The sequence below is a fragment of the Prorops nasuta genome, unplaced genomic scaffold, assembly GCF_024137725.1.
Source record: "Prorops nasuta isolate Cenicafe-Biocafe unplaced genomic scaffold, Cenicafe_Pnas_1.2 PNAS00025, whole genome shotgun sequence".
Lineage (NCBI taxonomy): Eukaryota > Metazoa > Arthropoda > Insecta > Hymenoptera > Bethylidae > Prorops > Prorops nasuta.
The window spans coordinates 716,654-732,897 of record NW_027116822.1 but is presented as its reverse complement, the minus strand read 5'-3'; the positions used below and the strand labels follow the sequence as shown (position 1 = coordinate 732,897).

The window sequence follows — 16,244 nt, the reverse complement described above, 5'->3', positions numbered from 1 at the left end:
ATCATTGTTTGTCAAGCTGTGGTTCTCGATATTTCGCGTATTTTGTGAAATAGCTTGAACGCCACGGATACAATAAAACATAATTTGTTGCTTCAATTTACTCGATTCTCTCATCTCAATTTTGGCAACATTTAATTCTGTATTAAAGTGGATTATCTTCCTTTATAAGATATACAAGAGTAATACATAATTTTATTATAGCAATACAATATTTATTAATTATTGATTCAAAGTAAAAAAATGAAATGTTTGGTATAAGAAATCTTAATTAAACACTTTTCAAACGACATTTCAGTACTTATTTTTAAGAATACTTACAGCAAAAATTATGATTAGTTTTTATGATAGATTAAGCAATTGGAATTTTTCCATTAGAACGGAATTTTACAAAAATATGCCACCTTCTTTCTAATGTGTTTGAAAATTAAAAAATTAATCAATTGATCATTTTATAGAGATTTATATAATCTATCTTTTACTTCTTTTTTTTGATCTTCATACCATAACAGCGAATACAATAATTTTTTTAGATTAAATTCATGACTGGATGATTGAAGACGGTAGATTTTTTTAAATTCTTCGGTATTTGGATGTTGCGGTAAACCACAATATTGAGCAACTCCGCATTCGATTAACTTTAGCGTCATTTCGCAGCCATATCTGCCCTTCAAGATTTTCTCCCATTCTGATCTAATGTGTTGTCCGTGTACATCTTTTAAGCCAAAAGCATTGTTCCTTATGGCATCAATGGTCTCTTGGTCATGTTTATCCGGGTTTTGGGAGAAACGGCCGTAAAATCTAAAGTACCTGAAAATTGAAAAAGTATCGTTAATACAATAAATTTATTATACCTTGCAATTATTAATTTTACGACTTATACACAAAGTACTTCACTTAATTTGCTCGAAGCGTGGACGTAAAAATTCATTTTCTTTATAATTATAAGAGATAAGAGATATCAATTTTTTTATAAGAACTTTCTTACATATTATTTAGATGTAAAAGGGTTTTATTAAGAAAATCGATATATTTTTTCTAGTTTGGAAGATACACTAGTATTTACGTCCACGTTATGGGGCGAATTAAGCGAAACACTCTGTATATATATATATATATATTTATACGTTTCTTATAAATAATATAAGTACAAAATTTAACTTAAGCGGTACGATTTATACCTAAATATTAGAATGGGGCACTCCTTTATTCTCGCAGCAGGATTCCCGATAAAAGCCACTTTGCCTTTCTTTAGATCGTTATACCCACCACAATAATCATACACATTTCCATTTAAATCAAGAAACATCGAGTTAATAGTAAAGTCTCGAAGGCTCGCATCAATTTTCCACTTATTATTATTATAACAACGTTCGTTAGAATTACTTCCCAGTGTTGTAATTTCATACGTTTCACAATTTTCATTGCTTCCTACGTTTATCTTGGCTGTAATCGTGCCATGTTCCTCACCTTTTGGATGCACCATTTTTATCTAAATTTGAAAATAAAAATAAAAATTATTAAAGATATTTGAAAAATTTGAAATTTGAATAATTAATATTTACAGAATTAGCTTCAAAACTTGTTCTCATCTGCTCCGTCGTTGCATTAGTAGCAAAATCTATGTCATTAATCTTTTCTGACGAGATGCCTGATAATATATCCCGAACTGCACCGCCAGCAATTCTTAACTCAAAATCATAATCTTCGAAAAGTTTAACTAGTTTTTTATATTCTGGTTTACGAGTAAACGCATAATAGTCCATATTCAATGTTTTTATAACGGGGTCTCCTTGTGGTTGATTCATTTTTACGTTTTACTTCGAATTACCTGTTCAATATAGAATATAATTATTAATTTAATATTAACAAGCATAAACATAAAGGAATAAAATATTTTTCGCGCGCGAATCTGTAGGTCCGTGATTTTTTCTTAAGGTGGCATTACGCTGCGCGTTAATTGGCTGATCGACGTTCGCGCCATTTTCTATTTACCGCTAGAAACAAATCGAAATCACTCGAAATACAGATCCTCGCTCTGGGAATGTGTAAAAAGGTGGATTTATACCAATGTATAATTTTGCGTTTATGTGACTGCTACGAGATATGTAATACTTTTCTTATATTCAACAGGGAGAATAAGGTTTTTAAGTATTTAGTACGAGAAACTTATTGCAGTGCGTAAACCAATACATGCACACATAACCCTAATTCATCGATACAGATAAGCTTTCCAGTAAGAGCCGTGCGCGAAAAATTATAGTAAAAATTTTATAGAAATTAACTTTTAACGATAGACAGAACCATTGGCAAGCTTTTCATTGTAATTTTCGTAAACATACACGCAGCAACACATTCTGCTTCAGATTTTTTCTACCCGTAGATTAATCAGTTCTTTCAAGTTAAGGTGCAGGTACACGGCGCGTGAAACGTGTCGAGTGGACCGAATGGACACGCCGCACGGGGGGAGAAGACGCGTCGCTCGCCCTACCCAAAAGTCCGCGCCGTACATACGTGTATTTCACGCGCCGTGTACCCGCACCTGTAACTGGCTTGGCTCTCTACTTAAAATGTATTTATTTTGTTTTATTTTGCGTTTTATCTATTGTGTATTAGTGTAGATATCTGAGGTTCTCGAGAAAAAAACCTCTATCCCTGGTCTCAACAAAGAAATATCTGTCGCTCAACCGAATTGATGAAAAACAGTACAAAAAATTGTTTGTTTTCTTGGCGTTGACTGTTAATAATAAAACTGTCAATTATAAGCAGTCGATTGTTCATCGAAAGATAAGAAAAGTATAACAAATATTTATTTTTAATTTACGTATTAATAATTATAGCAAATGATTTTGTAATAGATTTATTCTGAATGTTAAACAATCAAATTTTTATGACAGGTCAGAATGATCGATATCTTGCTAACGATGATTTGTGCGTGGCAATAATATAAAAAATGGATGTTCCAAAATAACTGCCTTCTATCTTTACAACAATAACTATCAGCGTTTTGTAAGAATTTATTTATTTATATCTCATGTTTATCTTCCAAATTATAAATGAAGAAATGCCTAAAGTGTGAACAATAATTATAATGCTATTAATTAATCAATATATATACCTCAATTTTAAAGCACATATTTTAATTAAAATAGAAATATAATTTTGAAAAATTAGTTTTTGAATTATCAGGTTGAATAAGTTAAACATATAATTATAATTTGCTTACTTCTTTGTATAGCAAAATTAATCACGTTTCAGCAGCAATCACCTGACACTGAGACTCACAAGGATAGTAGATCGAGATCGAATGAACGTAATGAAATGAATGAATTTTGGTTTCAGGCTCCAGTTGACCGAATCGGCCGCCGGCGCGGTCATTTGAGATATCCAGCGCGTGGTGATGTAGTACCAACCACACGCACACCAGCAGTCAGGAATCAGCATGGCGAGTGTTGTCAAGGTGCGGGTACACGACGTGTCCACCCCTCAGTGCACAGCTTCATAGGACGCGCATATATTTCACGCATCGTGTACCCGCACCTTTAGCGGGAAAAGAGTAGACAAATCTCATGAGAGAGCCCCGTTTCAATTTACAATAAGGGCTACTTTGTCGTGCCCGATATATTTTGAAACTCTCTCTGCTCGAATTTTCTGTTTATATTATTTTTATTATTGTATCCGTTGATAGTTTAAAGTGATAATGTAACCATTTGAGTAGCCAATCTGCTAGCAAATACACTAATATCACATTTCTAAAGGACCAATACTCGCCCAGCAATGTGAAATAAATCGGAGCTTTGTACTTATTCAACTCCTCTTATTATCGATTTCTGAAAATTGCTCATTACAATCATACATAATCTCGATAGACGTAATTCCATAGAATCTACAGAACTCTATTCTATCACAATTCAGATGAAAAATAAACATGAAAATGATTTCAGAATCATTTACTTATCGTTCTTCCTATGCAAAATGATAAGCACTAATATCTTATATAAAAAACTATAATCACGAGTGAAATTTTTTGCTACGAATCCATTTTTTGGGCACGAAAACACATATTAAGTAGAGCGTTAACAAAATTGGCGAGGTATAGTTTTGCAGTCTTACTCGTTTAGAAATATAAGGTTTCATTATCGGTTGAAAGTAAATAATATAACTGTTTATAAATTGCTCTTCGATTAGGTAAGCAAAATTGAAACCATTGAAACTGCGGTACCGATAAGCCTATTGAAAAGTAAACTACGCGACGTTAGTTGTATTGGAATTATTTCGTTTCGTAGTATAATTTAATAAAGTAGGCAGGCACTGATGAGATTCAATCTAAGTGATGGTCGACGAATAATAAATCGTATAACGTGATACCGATCCGCCTGTTAAATCCAAATAAATTTGCCATCAAGATTTTATTCCAATATACCACCTAAAACAAGCAAGTGTAAAGTGTACAAATAATAATAATGTATAATTAAAAATATAAAATTTTGCAAAATTTTATATGTAATAAATTTTATTTGCTACCATCTTTAATTATTTTAACAATTTTTGGTACAACATCCAAAAGCTCATCTTTTTTTAATGTATAATCACTATCAATCCATATCTTTTGTAATTCATAAATGACTAAACCTATGAGCTTTTGATCAGAAACGTATTCCTTTAGAATATAACCATTAATAGGAAATGCCGGTAGGTTCCAATTTATAAATTCTTTCAAAACATCAAAATTGTAGTCACATTTTATTAGTTCAGTGGTATAACCCTTAGGATCAGGTAATTTCCCTTTCTTAAAGATAACTATTTTTTGATAATATTTTAAATCTTTTTCTATTCCCTTATTTTCACGCTCACGAACCAAGAAGAAAGCCAAGTCTCTATCGTGAGCAGACAATTTTAATCGTGCATGTAAATTTGCTACATCCGTGACAGTTTCTAGTAGCAATGATACCAGTGTCATTGGCTTTAATGGTATATTTCTACTAGAACATTCGTGATAGATTTTCTGAAATTCTTCGGTATTTGGATTTTCTGGTAGACCGCAATATGGAGCAATTCCGCATTCGATTAATTTTAGCGTTAATTCACAGCCATAATTCCCCTTTAAGATTTTCTCCCATTCTGACCAGATTCTTTCTCCAGATATCTGTTTTAAACCAGAAACATTTTCCTTTATAGCATCAATGGTTTCCTTGTTATGATTATCTGGTTGATTAGCGATGCGACCATAGAATCTAAAATATCTGAAAATTTGAGAAAAATAATAAAATATTAATATGATTAAAATGACATAATTTAAATGTACAATTTAACTGTTTTCAAATTAAAGACAATTGTTAAATTATATTTTAAGGTGTCAATAATACCTGAATATTCGAAGGTAATCCTCAACTATTCTGTCGGCAGCATTTCCGACAAAAAGTACTCTCCTTTCCTGTAAATCATCATGTCCATAGAAATAATCATAAACGTTACCCTCTAGATCAAGAAACATGGAATTGATAGTGAGATCCCGCCTGTTTGCATCCATTTTCCAATTTTTCGTAAACTGGACTTCCGCGCGTCTACCATCGGTAGCAATATCAATTCTTAATGTAGTAATTTCATAATTTTCTTTATCATCTATTCTAGCTGTGATTGTGCCATGTTTTTCACCCCTTTTATTGATCATTCTAATCTATAATTCAAAGTAATTATTAATAAAACTAAATGCATGTGAAATTTTGCAATTTGGATATAATAAATATATTTACCGATTCGTCCGTAAACATTTTTTTCATCTCATCTGGAGTTGCATCCGTAGCAAAATCTACATCTTGCGGTTTATATCCTAATAATAAATCGCGAACTGCTCCACCAGCTATCCTCAATTCGAAATTGTTCTTGGTGAAAATTTCAGCCAATTTGACCAACTCTGGTTTAAGAACGTATTCAAACTTAGATTTATCCAGTTTCATTATAACTGGATTTTCTCGTGATTTAATCGTCATCTTCTTTTCCATATTAACTGGTTGGAAATTTTGAAATTGTTTTGTAAATGTTGAAAGTATCTGTTTAATTGAATAATTATATCTTAAAATATTATCTATGCTTATATCTAAACAAAAGACAAATAATCAAGAATAATACATGTATTGTTTAAAAAGAATAAATATTTTCAATAATAATTATTAAAAGCATTGTTTAAATTATACTTTGCAATAATCCTCGTGCTTAGAAAATCGCTTATTCTCCATAACCTCCTTAACATAACCTTTTAAGTACGTGTGAAACGTTTTTGAGGATAAATATAATGTTCAAAAGTTTATGATTCAAATATTATGTTATACTCGATTAAAAAATAATTAAAATACGTACGTGAAACAACTTATTTTCGTATAAAGTTTGAATAGGCCGTAGTAAAACTAAATGTCGGCACATAACTCTCAATCGTGTATTTCATTCGTAAAATATTCTTTAGCATTACTGTCATTACTGTTAACCATAGTTTATGCGAGAAAAATTAAAAGCAAATATTTAGTATAGTAGGATAAAATAAAACTACTCATGTAAAAAATTAATACATAATCTAATTCAATTAATTAATTATAAAAAATATTGATGTATATCTTCTAAAGTTTAAAAATATCTTGATATATGAGATACAAAGTACTGCCACACATTTATCTTTTTTAAAGCAGGAAATTTTATAATATCTTTCAGAAAAGGGAAAAGGCGGTAAACAAATTTTAGTTTTCATAATTTATTTTCTGTTCTTTAAAATTATAAAAACTGACTTAATATTTAAGTTGAGAAATTTTTTAATTGAATGTTTTTGTGATTTAAAAATATTTCAATCCATGCGCATTTTGATAGTTCTGGTTGTAATTTTGTCTTTTTCACTGAAAAAAAAAAAAGAATTGTTTATCATTCAAAGAATAAAGAGTTATTGTGTTAGCTTACCTAAATTTTATATCATAGAAAAATATACTCACATAATATGAACAATTGCTCCTAAACCAGATATAGCATCTCTGTCACAAGCATTCATTAAAGCCTGACTAATTGACTCAAATAGATCATTAGGCTCTAAATCTGGTTCATAGAGAGTTTCACACATTCCGTACAATTGATCACTGCAGGTTCCACCAACAACAAAATCATTAGGTACATTTAAGCAGCCTATTAAATCCATGTTACAAATATATGGCTCAAATGTTTCTGGATCTAAACCAGCAACAATTGGCTCTACAAAATATGGCCCAAATCTTTTTTCATATAGCAAGTTTGATATCATTGCAGCAAATGTCTGTGGCTTAATTCTTTTATTCTCTTTCAACTCATATAAACTTAACCTAAACCGTAACCTTTCTAATACAGTTTGGCTATCTGTGCTTAATCCAGGGAGGCCAATATACAAATGTGGGCCCATTTGATAAATTTTATCATAATTCCAAGATATCATTTGTGATTGAATACCAAATCTTCGATCTGCTGCTATAGCTACACAATTTTTTCCTTTCATCGCTACCAAAGCACCTCCATTATAAGCAAGTATACTCTGAAAATTCAAATTATTTTGGTTATTATTAAAAGCAGAATCAATTCTATCCTGGAAATCTTTGATAAGACATTAATATGATTTTATATTAATTTTTAAACAATAACCATTCTAAAAAGTATATAAACTTGCGTTGTCATTTTAGAGAAACTAGCTTAACCTAAAAGTAGTATTTACTGAATCATTCTCACATAAATGCAACAGCTTATTTAAACGATTTTATTGGTATAACAAATTAGTCTTCTTTATTAATATAACTTTGACACACGCTGAGAAATAAAATACTTGCCATTTTAAAATAATAAATGTATCGTGTGACAGTTGTAAAACCCAGCAAAACCGGAGTCGCCACTCAGAGAATCCCGAAATCCGAATATAAGCAACTCAGCATTACCATAAACGTAAAATACCTAGATTGGCTACCCTCACTGGTCTCGCGTGCACACTAACACAATGATAGCGAAGTGTCAATGTATAACTGTATACGTATAAATAAATTACACTCAAAAACTGCGAAAATTGACCGATAGTTTGCGCTGATAGTATGCATATATATACACCAATATACATTCTTATCTCACTGTCATTGTGTTAGTGTGCACGGTCTCTATAGATAACCATTACCAAAGCTGTGTGTGTGTAAGCGCGCACTATAAAATCTGTAGGTCTTTTTCAGATAATTATTTAAACATAAATTACTTTTAGTATATTATATTGTTATTAATTATATCAATTGAATTTTCCTTATTTAATTCAGTAAGGACATCAAATAATATTTTTTAAATATTGCATTAAATATGCATTTTTGTATTAAAAATACTTTAGAGTGTATAAGATTTATGTATTAAATCTGGAATTTCGTCTCTTACATTCATGATGGTACAATTCATTTTATAATTTATAGTAGGTTTTAGTCATATTTGCACAACGTGTAATGTTTATAAAATAATTTAAAAAGTACGCCATTAAACTTAAAAGAATACTGTCTATTCATCATTCAAGGACATTTTCGTTCTACTTGACTTTTTCCACTTTCCTCATATTCTTGACTGGAAATCCACATTTGTTGAAAGGTTCCAATTGATGCTAATATAGAACCACCTATCCATGCTCCAAATCTTCTTTCTGCACAACCATTTGCACTTATTAGTTTTAATCGCATACTCGATGGAATTCTCATTGATAAGTCCCTGTTTAATCTTTCCGGAAAACCCTAAAAATATACGTTAATTACTAAAATCACTTCTCATTGAAGTTTCTTTCTTTTATTAGAGATTTGGGAAAAGTATTGTTATTACCTGAATAAAAGAGTTTCCACCTGTAACCACCACACTACCATAAAGAGCCGGTCTTACATCAACATCGCACATACCAACGCTAGTTGTTACAATATGACCTATTCCCAACATTGTATTTCCTACCATACCACCACGCATTTGAACCATACTTGGATCAAATAAAGCTTCTGGTATACGAAATCTTTCACTTCCAAAATCCTGAATTTTAATAAGAAATTATTATCCATAAGCAGGTTTGATTACTTTATTAGCAGAAAAGCTAAAACACATACTTGGTGGTATCCTGTCGGAAATTCGTATTGAACGGATGGGATTGTGGAAACAATCTTCTCATCATATGGAGTCTCTGATACTTGCAAGACTGTAGCTTGGAAATCTTGAATAAGTTTCTTTACCATATAATTATGCCATGATTTACTAACTTCTGGCAGATTTTTTTTCTTTACCCATCTTGGTTTATCATGATCTTTAACCACTTCTTTACTACCAACCATGTATGAAGGAGATAAGTCTATATCCTGATCCTAAATATGTAAAGAGGGACACTGGAGCTTACAAAAAATATTTTTATCAAAACATTTGCAAAATAAAATTGCTTTACCTGCAAAAATTGTCTACATTGCATGCTGATATAGTCTCCTCCCAAAGGAGATTTTACAACTGCTTGTGTTAACACAAAACCATCCTGTACTGGAACTGCAGAAGTATGCGTTGCTCCACTATCTACTACTATGCCAGTAGCTCTACCATTCGCAAAAGCAGCTAAGACTGCATTTTTAACTAAAAAGTATGCTGGTACATTGTATTTTTCAAATATTAATTCGGTTAATTTTTCCCTTTTACTTCGAACATTCCAGGGAGATTCAGAAAATAAAACTGGATGATATTCTGCATCAGATTGTATAACTTTTGAATACGTATAATCTAAAACCTATAAAACAAATATATAATGCTCTAAAGTCTTAAGAAGTATTGATAATAAAATAGCCAAGATTGAGCATTACCTTTTCAAAATAATCCCAATCTTCAATCATACCATCTTTCATATAACTTGCTACTTCCATGTTTCTACGAGGCACATGTAGGATTGTAGTATCTATATAATATTTTGAGCCGGACTGAGTGATATTGTTATCTGGCTTTTTGTCATCTATATCCATAGGTTCAGATTTTGTCACTGTACTATTGGCATCTTCACCTATGCCAACAACAGCTGGAATTTCAGCTTTTGGAGTATCCTCTTGTGCATAACCCACTCGTAGGGAATGATGTCCAAGATCAAATACGAGAGCTCCAATCTCATCACCTCCATATAGGGTTGCCATCTGTCCTCTTTTCCCTGGACACTGACCAAATAATTAACCTACAGGAACGTCCGGGGGGATTTTTAAATTTATCTGGGACTTTCAAATCGTTCGAAAATGTTATTTTTTTCTAATTCGTTATTACCCGTAAAAAACTGATCAATAAATATTATTGGAAATCGGAAATGTGTCGTAGTGAGCGGTCCGGGACTGGCTCAGCGTTGCCGGCGTTGTCAACTCCGCCATTTTGAATTATGCTATGCTGTGCTGTATAGTCAGTGATGCCGGTGATGCCAGAATCAGTCAGCCCCACAGCAACGAAAATGAAGTTAGCCGTTAGCCAGCAGCACTATGGACGAGAATTTGAAGCGGAAAGGGGTACAAACGCAGCTATGCCTATTGCCTGGTTAGCATATGTAGGTGTGATTTGGACTTCAGGTAACTTTGGATTTGGAAGAAAAGAGCGACTACCGCTAATCAACACATTTTTACGTGTCATTCGTGTAAAGTGATGCTGCGTTTACTCAAAAACTCGAAGCAATTCAAAATCCTTTTCCTAAATTAGTTTTTAATTTTTATAAAATGCTTATATGTAGCCATTAATTAATTAGATTCAGTAACAAAAACAAAAAAAGGCGTTCTTATTATAACAAATAATGAGTTAAGGTATAATAAACTAACTCAATGTTTTTATATTAACCTTCTAACAAATGCATTTATTTATTTATTATTGAGTCCAATAAGTTAATGGTTATTAAAAAAGGATCCCTTGTAATGAAAAAACTTTAAACTTCGCCAAGACTCGAAACCGAGCCCGCCGCGTGATAAAACGGCAACCTTACCGTCTGCGCTACAGCGCTCACTCGGTATACCAAAAGCAAAAGAGCCTTTTGAGGATTGACTACAATTCTTTCATTAACTCGTCATAAACGATAAATCGAGATAACTAGGAGTACAAGGACTTTTTGAACACTCTGTATATTTAAAGTAAATACAAAAAATTAATAAAAGCATCGGAGTATTCCCGGGACAGTTTCGCCGCTTTTATACTTTTAAATGGGAGACATGATGAAAGACGATATGAATGTGAAGCGATGTGAAATACAGTAGGTTAAGCAAGACAGAGTTGGCCTTTTCGCAAAGTTACAATGAAGTTATCGTATAAAGTACTAAAAAAGATGTTTCATATGAAGGACCTAGGCTTAAAGCCACATTATACATTATCTCTATAATACGATAAAATACCATCTCTTTTATTTGATAAATTTCGAGAAGCGAAATATCTTTATCTTAAAGCTTCAAGTATATACTTTATTATTATCATATCGTATCTTTTAGAAAAGTCAATTGATATACTGCAGTGTTCCAGCCTCTAAATCAATGGGTTACATAAAACCTTTCGTCTCGAGCATTATTGATTTTTCCCAACAAACGATATGAGCCATATGAGTGATTATTTATCAAATTTCTATAAATTTGAAGTTATTCAATTTGAAGGAAGAAGTTTTTCCTATTTCATAGTGCAGTAAATGGTGGAGAAATACGTCTTGGAAAGTAAATATTTGAAGATTTGAATAGTCATGACAGAAGAGCTAGGATGTAGCAGTAGGAGCTTTCTCGAAAAGAGAGTTGAGCGTTAAAGTTCCACGTAATGACCATTCCAGACGTTTACTCGCAGGTCCATCAGCTCAGTTCACCTTTTTTCACCACCTTTTTACGTCGAGCGTTCCTGAAACTTGTCTCCAACAGTAAACGAGTTACAAACATTAACGCGCACCAAAATAAACACAAGTTTCTCCTCTATTCTCAAATTCTTGGTAACTTGAAATTGATAAATATCTAATAATTTAAATTAAATTTACTATATAAGCATTTGACCTTGATGAAAGAAACAATGTTGCCAATCAACTGACCTGAACAATTTATTACAGTAAACAAAGCCAAAATTAGATCCGAATCCCGAGAGATTTTTTCAACTCTCTATCAAATAAATTGTTCCAAGAATTACTGGACAAAATTAGTTGCTTTAATGTAAATATTTGCATCGATTTGATTGGTTGGAAATATAATCTCTGAGGGGGATACACACTAAACTGTAATAACGGATTTAATAAAGCCGCTATATTACTGGAGGTATGATCGTGTGTGTGGGTAAATGTTCTCATTTTCACGTTGGGAAGCAGACTATCGTAGGATGGCACGAGTTTGCAAGTAGGGAACTTTTCGGGTTTGAGACAATGTTGGTTGGTTAACGCGGTGTAAAATCATTACAGGCTCGGCTGTGAAGCTAAATAGATGAGAGGTGCATAAACAAAAGGTATGCAATCGCGTTATAATCAGTTCTAAAGTCTGGATAGAGCTTGTCAAAGACTCCTGCCACCTGATAATCGTAAATCGACTATTAGTTGCCACTTTAGTATGCATCCTGTTTAATGTAAAATTGAGCTTCTTTCCATATTCAGTATACTCCGGAAAATTGATTCTTGCGCACGTTGGCTAACTTCACTTCGTATGATAACCTATGGTAGTATGGTCGTATACTGTGTAAGAGGCACAAACTCGCACACAAATCAATTTTACACAGTCTACATTGCTGTAATCACCTATTACACCCCCACTCCACTTACACTATTTTCATATCCCACTTGCATTAAACCCATTATCGTATATCAAAAGCAAGTATTCGTATAACCAGAAGTACCCCCCGAAACATGTTAACAATAATAATAGTTATATATATATATATATATATATATATATATGTATATAGTAGAATACATAATTATTTATATAAAATGAGTAATACTGACATTTAATTCCAACTCATTATTCTTGATACCCAATTGAGTTTGATTGTTTATAATTAATAATAAATTAATAACCAACTTGTAATATTTCCTGATTATTTATTAAAGTTTATAGTTTCGTATAACTATATCGCTTTGATAGACTAATAATAAAATATTGATATATTCATGTCACTAATAATAGCCAATTATTAAATAGTTAAATATTAATTTCTGCAAGGTAGATTTTGATCAACGATTTTCACCAAAATGTTTAAACGTTGCACACATTGAATGATTTGATCCATATAATCCCTGAGGATTCGTTACACAACAGTATTAATGATACCGATAATACAATACAGCGTTTAAAAAATTATTGTATTTTCCAATATTTTCATCCTAGTTACCTTTAATAATTATCTAACAGGAAACAACAAAATATCTTTGCATCGTTTAAACAATTATTATCAAGTAAATCGATAGTAATTTGTTTTACCAAGCCAACAATGAGTCTGAAAATGATAAATAATTAGAGAAAACTTGGTTGAATGAAAATAAAACGACTGGGCTTAGAACCAGCTATCTTACGTTACAAACGCAGCTTTTATCTTTCCTAATTCGTTTAATTTGCATAAATAAATTGTCTCGTTTCGGAATTTAACGAGATTGTTAATAGTGGTAATAATAGGCTTTTGCGAATTAATAAAACGTGATAAATAGGTGGGAGAGGGGTAGGAGTCGCCGAGGTATAAATGGGGACAAGGGGGAGGATAAATAAGAAAAATAGCTGCAACATATCATGGCTGGAAAGGTTTATCAAGAGTAGTTGGAAAGTTTCATTATTAATAACCTTTAGAGTTGGCGTTGTTACGCAATTTGCGATAATGTTCATAAAGCTCTGGACGAAAGTTGCTTAATAGGGCAACGAATAGGTGTAGGATAGCTGTATGGAACATGGAAATAATTGCTTGTACTTTAATATATATATATATATATACACACACATACAAATGCAGAATTGAAGTTCAATCGAGTTTCTTTCCTACAGAAAAAATAAATAAAGTTTTATTATTAAAATTTGACGTCAGCTGGAAAAAGTTTGATAGTTAAACAGTGGCGTTCTGTGAATCTGGCTTTTTTAAATATTATTTTGGGACGATTATGCAGTTGACGGCAGATTCGTGGATCGATGCAGCAAAACTGAATATTCGGCGAAAAGCGCTAAATGGAATCACGAGTATTATTGAAACGATTCGTTAAATTGGTAGAATGGTATAGAGTACCGATGTTATGTTTTTTTATTTAACGATCCTAACGAATGTGTGTCATGACGTTGCTTCACCGGACATTCCTGATTGAACTCGCGACGAAATTCGATGTTTCTGGACAATTTGAATTTTTTTAGTAATTATTTAATTGTAAAAAAATAATCGCGTTCTTTCATCAGTTTTACAGGGTGTATCAGCAATGATGCTTTTAATTTTAACCACATATTTTTGAGCATAAGCTAAGTTGAAAACTCATGTACCATTAATACCGTAAAAGCATCATTGCAGAGATAAATCAGGGTTTTGATTGTTTGGAAAAATTTCTTTGCTGTCACTTTCGTTGACAGTTCCCTTTCGAAAAACAAAAGAAGCTCGTACTTCTTCACCGTTTCGTATTACCATACAGGAACACACACATGCACGCACCTACGTCGATTATTAATTATCAGCATATCGAAATGCTTCAAGATCAAACTATTCTTAAATTTCAAATTACTATGAAAGAATTATAAAGATACTAATATTTTTCTAGGAAGGTAAATTTTTCGAGGTACCTTCCCTCCTCTAGATCCATTGCTTTTTGCTAAGTCAGGAGCACCTCGCGAAGGCTATTGCAATGGTCTTGAACGGAGCAGAGGCTATGTTTCTTCCTTTTTGCTTTATTCTTTTTAAATATACAAATAATTTATATTTAAAAAGAATAAACCAAAAACGAACAAAACTCGTTGCGCGTAACTCCGTTCCTGAGCATCTTTGCTCTTACTCCCGGGAAAGGAGGGGAAGGGTAACAAAATATAGGAGAAAGGAACCTGAAAAAGAAAGCCTGCCTAACACCGAAAGCTATAACGCCTACCTAGTACGCAAAGCTAAAAAGCCTACCTATATCGGAAAGCTAAACCTGAAAAAGAAAAGACACACGCACGCAAAATATGATAACGCAACGAAGACCCTGAAAAAGAAAAAACACGTACGCAAAATATAACGCAAGAACCTGAAAAGAAAGCCTGCCTAACACCGAGAGCTATAATGCCTACCTAAAACGCAAAGTTAGAGGGGGCCTACCTATATCGGAGATCTAAACCTGAAAACACAAGAAAAAATATATAAAATGGTTTTAACCATAGAAGGACCGATTGGAATCTACCCCGGTAGATTCTCTCGATCATTCTTTGGTTAATAAGAAAAATCCACAGTTTTACCCGTGTGACTCACTCATTCGGCGAAAATCCATCGATGATCCGTCCGCAGCCTGCGGGATATGATGACGATGACGCGAAGACGTCACTCGCGAAAATTTTATTTTAAATTAATACAACGCGACTCGACACGGATTTTTTAATCGAAGCTAAACACGCGACTCCGATATTCAAAGAAATGTTATTTTACGCGACACGCACTCACACCCCAAAGTGAGGTCGCCCCCACTGTAACAAAGAGAAAAAGAAAACGTTGAGTTATAAAATGCATTGAAGTAATGCTTCGGTTTATTCTATCTATGAAATAAAAATAATAATACTCACAGGCTATGAGAGTCCTTGAGGCCGTTGCCCTTGGCCGCTGCAAGCACCAAAACACTGCACTGTCATAACACTCGCGACGCGCACTGTCTTTTTGACATGTTTATTTCGATTTTTAAACGAATACTTTCGTGCGTACTTTTATTTCAATTACACTATGCGTTTCACTGTTATATTAATTTAATTAAACTTGCATTGAGAAAAATATCCTCAATCAATGAACAATTTTTCGTTATAACAATGGATAAATTTCGTTAGTATAACAAATAAATTCATCGATATAATAACGAATAGTTCATTACGTACTAAACTATTCGTTAAACGAATGAATCTTTCTGTCACGTTAACTCACTTTATTCATTGTTAAAAAAAAACTTGTTCGATCCTTGAAGTATTTATTCTCTGGAGTAAAATTAAATTATCACAATAATGAAACTGCACTTGTGTGATCGAAATAAAGTATAAAACTATTTTTAATCCCGAATAATTAACTGGTTGTCGATGATTACGACGAAAAAAAACCGGCGCGCG

The 16,244-nt window shown here is 32.5% G+C and overlaps 4 protein-coding genes and 1 long non-coding RNA gene across 6 annotated transcripts; 1 reads left to right on the top strand and 4 right to left on the bottom strand.

Annotated features, from left to right (window-relative positions):
- Positions 1-449: 449 nt before the first annotated feature.
- LOC136782297 (CCA tRNA nucleotidyltransferase 1, mitochondrial-like) lies at positions 450-1,805 on the bottom strand. The gene is made up of 3 exons (XM_066741631.1): positions 1,563-1,805; positions 1,179-1,489; positions 450-807 (listed from the first exon to the last, which is right to left on the bottom strand). The coding sequence occupies exons 1-3, from the start codon at positions 1,803-1,805 to the stop codon at positions 450-452; spliced, it is 912 nt and encodes a 303-aa protein (XP_066597728.1).
- Positions 1,806-2,390: 585 nt separating this feature from the next.
- Positions 2,391-3,470, top strand: LOC136782310 (uncharacterized). The gene is made up of 3 exons (XR_010824112.1): positions 2,391-2,793; positions 2,895-3,006; positions 3,340-3,470. It is a non-coding gene; the product is annotated as an uncharacterized lncRNA (long non-coding RNA).
- LOC136782301 (CCA tRNA nucleotidyltransferase 1, mitochondrial-like) lies at positions 3,030-6,526 on the bottom strand. Its single transcript, XM_066741642.1, has 5 exons — positions 6,355-6,526; positions 5,751-6,047; positions 5,364-5,674; positions 4,522-5,240; positions 3,030-4,423 (listed from the first exon to the last, which is right to left on the bottom strand). The coding sequence occupies exons 1-5, from the start codon at positions 6,415-6,417 to the stop codon at positions 4,407-4,409; spliced, it is 1,407 nt and encodes a 468-aa protein (XP_066597739.1). The 5' UTR covers positions 6,418-6,526; the 3' UTR covers positions 3,030-4,406.
- Positions 6,527-6,704: 178 nt separating this feature from the next.
- Positions 6,705-7,919, bottom strand: Prosbeta3 (proteasome subunit beta type-3). The gene is made up of 3 exons (XM_066741653.1): positions 7,827-7,919; positions 6,972-7,537; positions 6,705-6,878 (listed from the first exon to the last, which is right to left on the bottom strand). Exons 1-3 carry the CDS (start codon positions 7,827-7,829, stop codon positions 6,830-6,832), a joined length of 618 nt encoding a protein of 205 aa, XP_066597750.1. The 5' UTR covers positions 7,830-7,919; the 3' UTR covers positions 6,705-6,829.
- Positions 7,920-8,360: 441 nt separating this feature from the next.
- Bap55 (Brahma associated protein 55kD) lies at positions 8,361-10,392 on the bottom strand. 2 transcript variants are annotated; one of them, XM_066741233.1, is made up of 6 exons: positions 10,285-10,392; positions 9,840-10,181; positions 9,437-9,766; positions 9,108-9,359; positions 8,836-9,033; positions 8,361-8,750 (listed from the first exon to the last, which is right to left on the bottom strand). In XM_066741233.1, the coding sequence occupies exons 2-6, from the start codon at positions 10,158-10,160 to the stop codon at positions 8,535-8,537; spliced, it is 1,317 nt and encodes a 438-aa protein (XP_066597330.1). In that variant the 5' UTR covers positions 10,161-10,181; positions 10,285-10,392; the 3' UTR covers positions 8,361-8,534. The 2 variants fall into 2 exon arrangements, with proteins under 2 accessions (XP_066597330.1, XP_066597329.1); XM_066741232.1 differs by having other exon boundaries at positions 9,840-10,198; positions 10,285-10,390.
- Positions 10,393-16,244: the final 5,852 nt, after the last annotated feature.

Coding starts and splice junctions, on each gene's coding strand:
- Prosbeta3 (XM_066741653.1), bottom strand. Junction 6,879..6,971: donor GGAGCAATTGTTCATATTAT/GTGAGTATATTT, acceptor TTTTTTTTTCAG/TGAAAAAGACAAAATTACAA.
- LOC136782297 (XM_066741631.1), bottom strand. CDS start 1,805: ATGAATCAACCACAAGGAGACCCCGTTATAAAAACATTGAATATGGAC. Junction 1,490..1,562: donor CAAGTTTTGAAGCTAATTCT/GTAAATATTAAT, acceptor TTTCAAATTTAG/ATAAAAATGGTGCATCCAAA. Junction 808..1,178: donor TGCCCCATTCTAATATTTAG/GTATAAATCGTA, acceptor TTCAATTTTCAG/GTACTTTAGATTTTACGGCC.
- LOC136782301 (XM_066741642.1), bottom strand. CDS start 6,417: ATGTGCCGACATTTAGTTTTACTACGGCCTATTCAAACTTTATACGAA. Junction 6,048..6,354: donor ACGAAAATAAGTTGTTTCAC/GTACGTATTTTA, acceptor TCAATTAAACAG/ATACTTTCAACATTTACAAA. Junction 5,675..5,750: donor AAATGTTTACGGACGAATCG/GTAAATATATTT, acceptor TTTGAATTATAG/ATTAGAATGATCAATAAAAG.
- Bap55 (XM_066741233.1), bottom strand. CDS start 10,160: ATGGCAACCCTATATGGAGGTGATGAGATTGGAGCTCTCGTATTTGAT. Junction 9,767..9,839: donor ATTGGGATTATTTTGAAAAG/GTAATGCTCAAT, acceptor TTTGTTTTATAG/GTTTTAGATTATACGTATTC. Junction 8,751..8,835: donor GTGGAAACTCTTTTATTCAG/GTAATAACAATA, acceptor GTATATTTTTAG/GGTTTTCCGGAAAGATTAAA.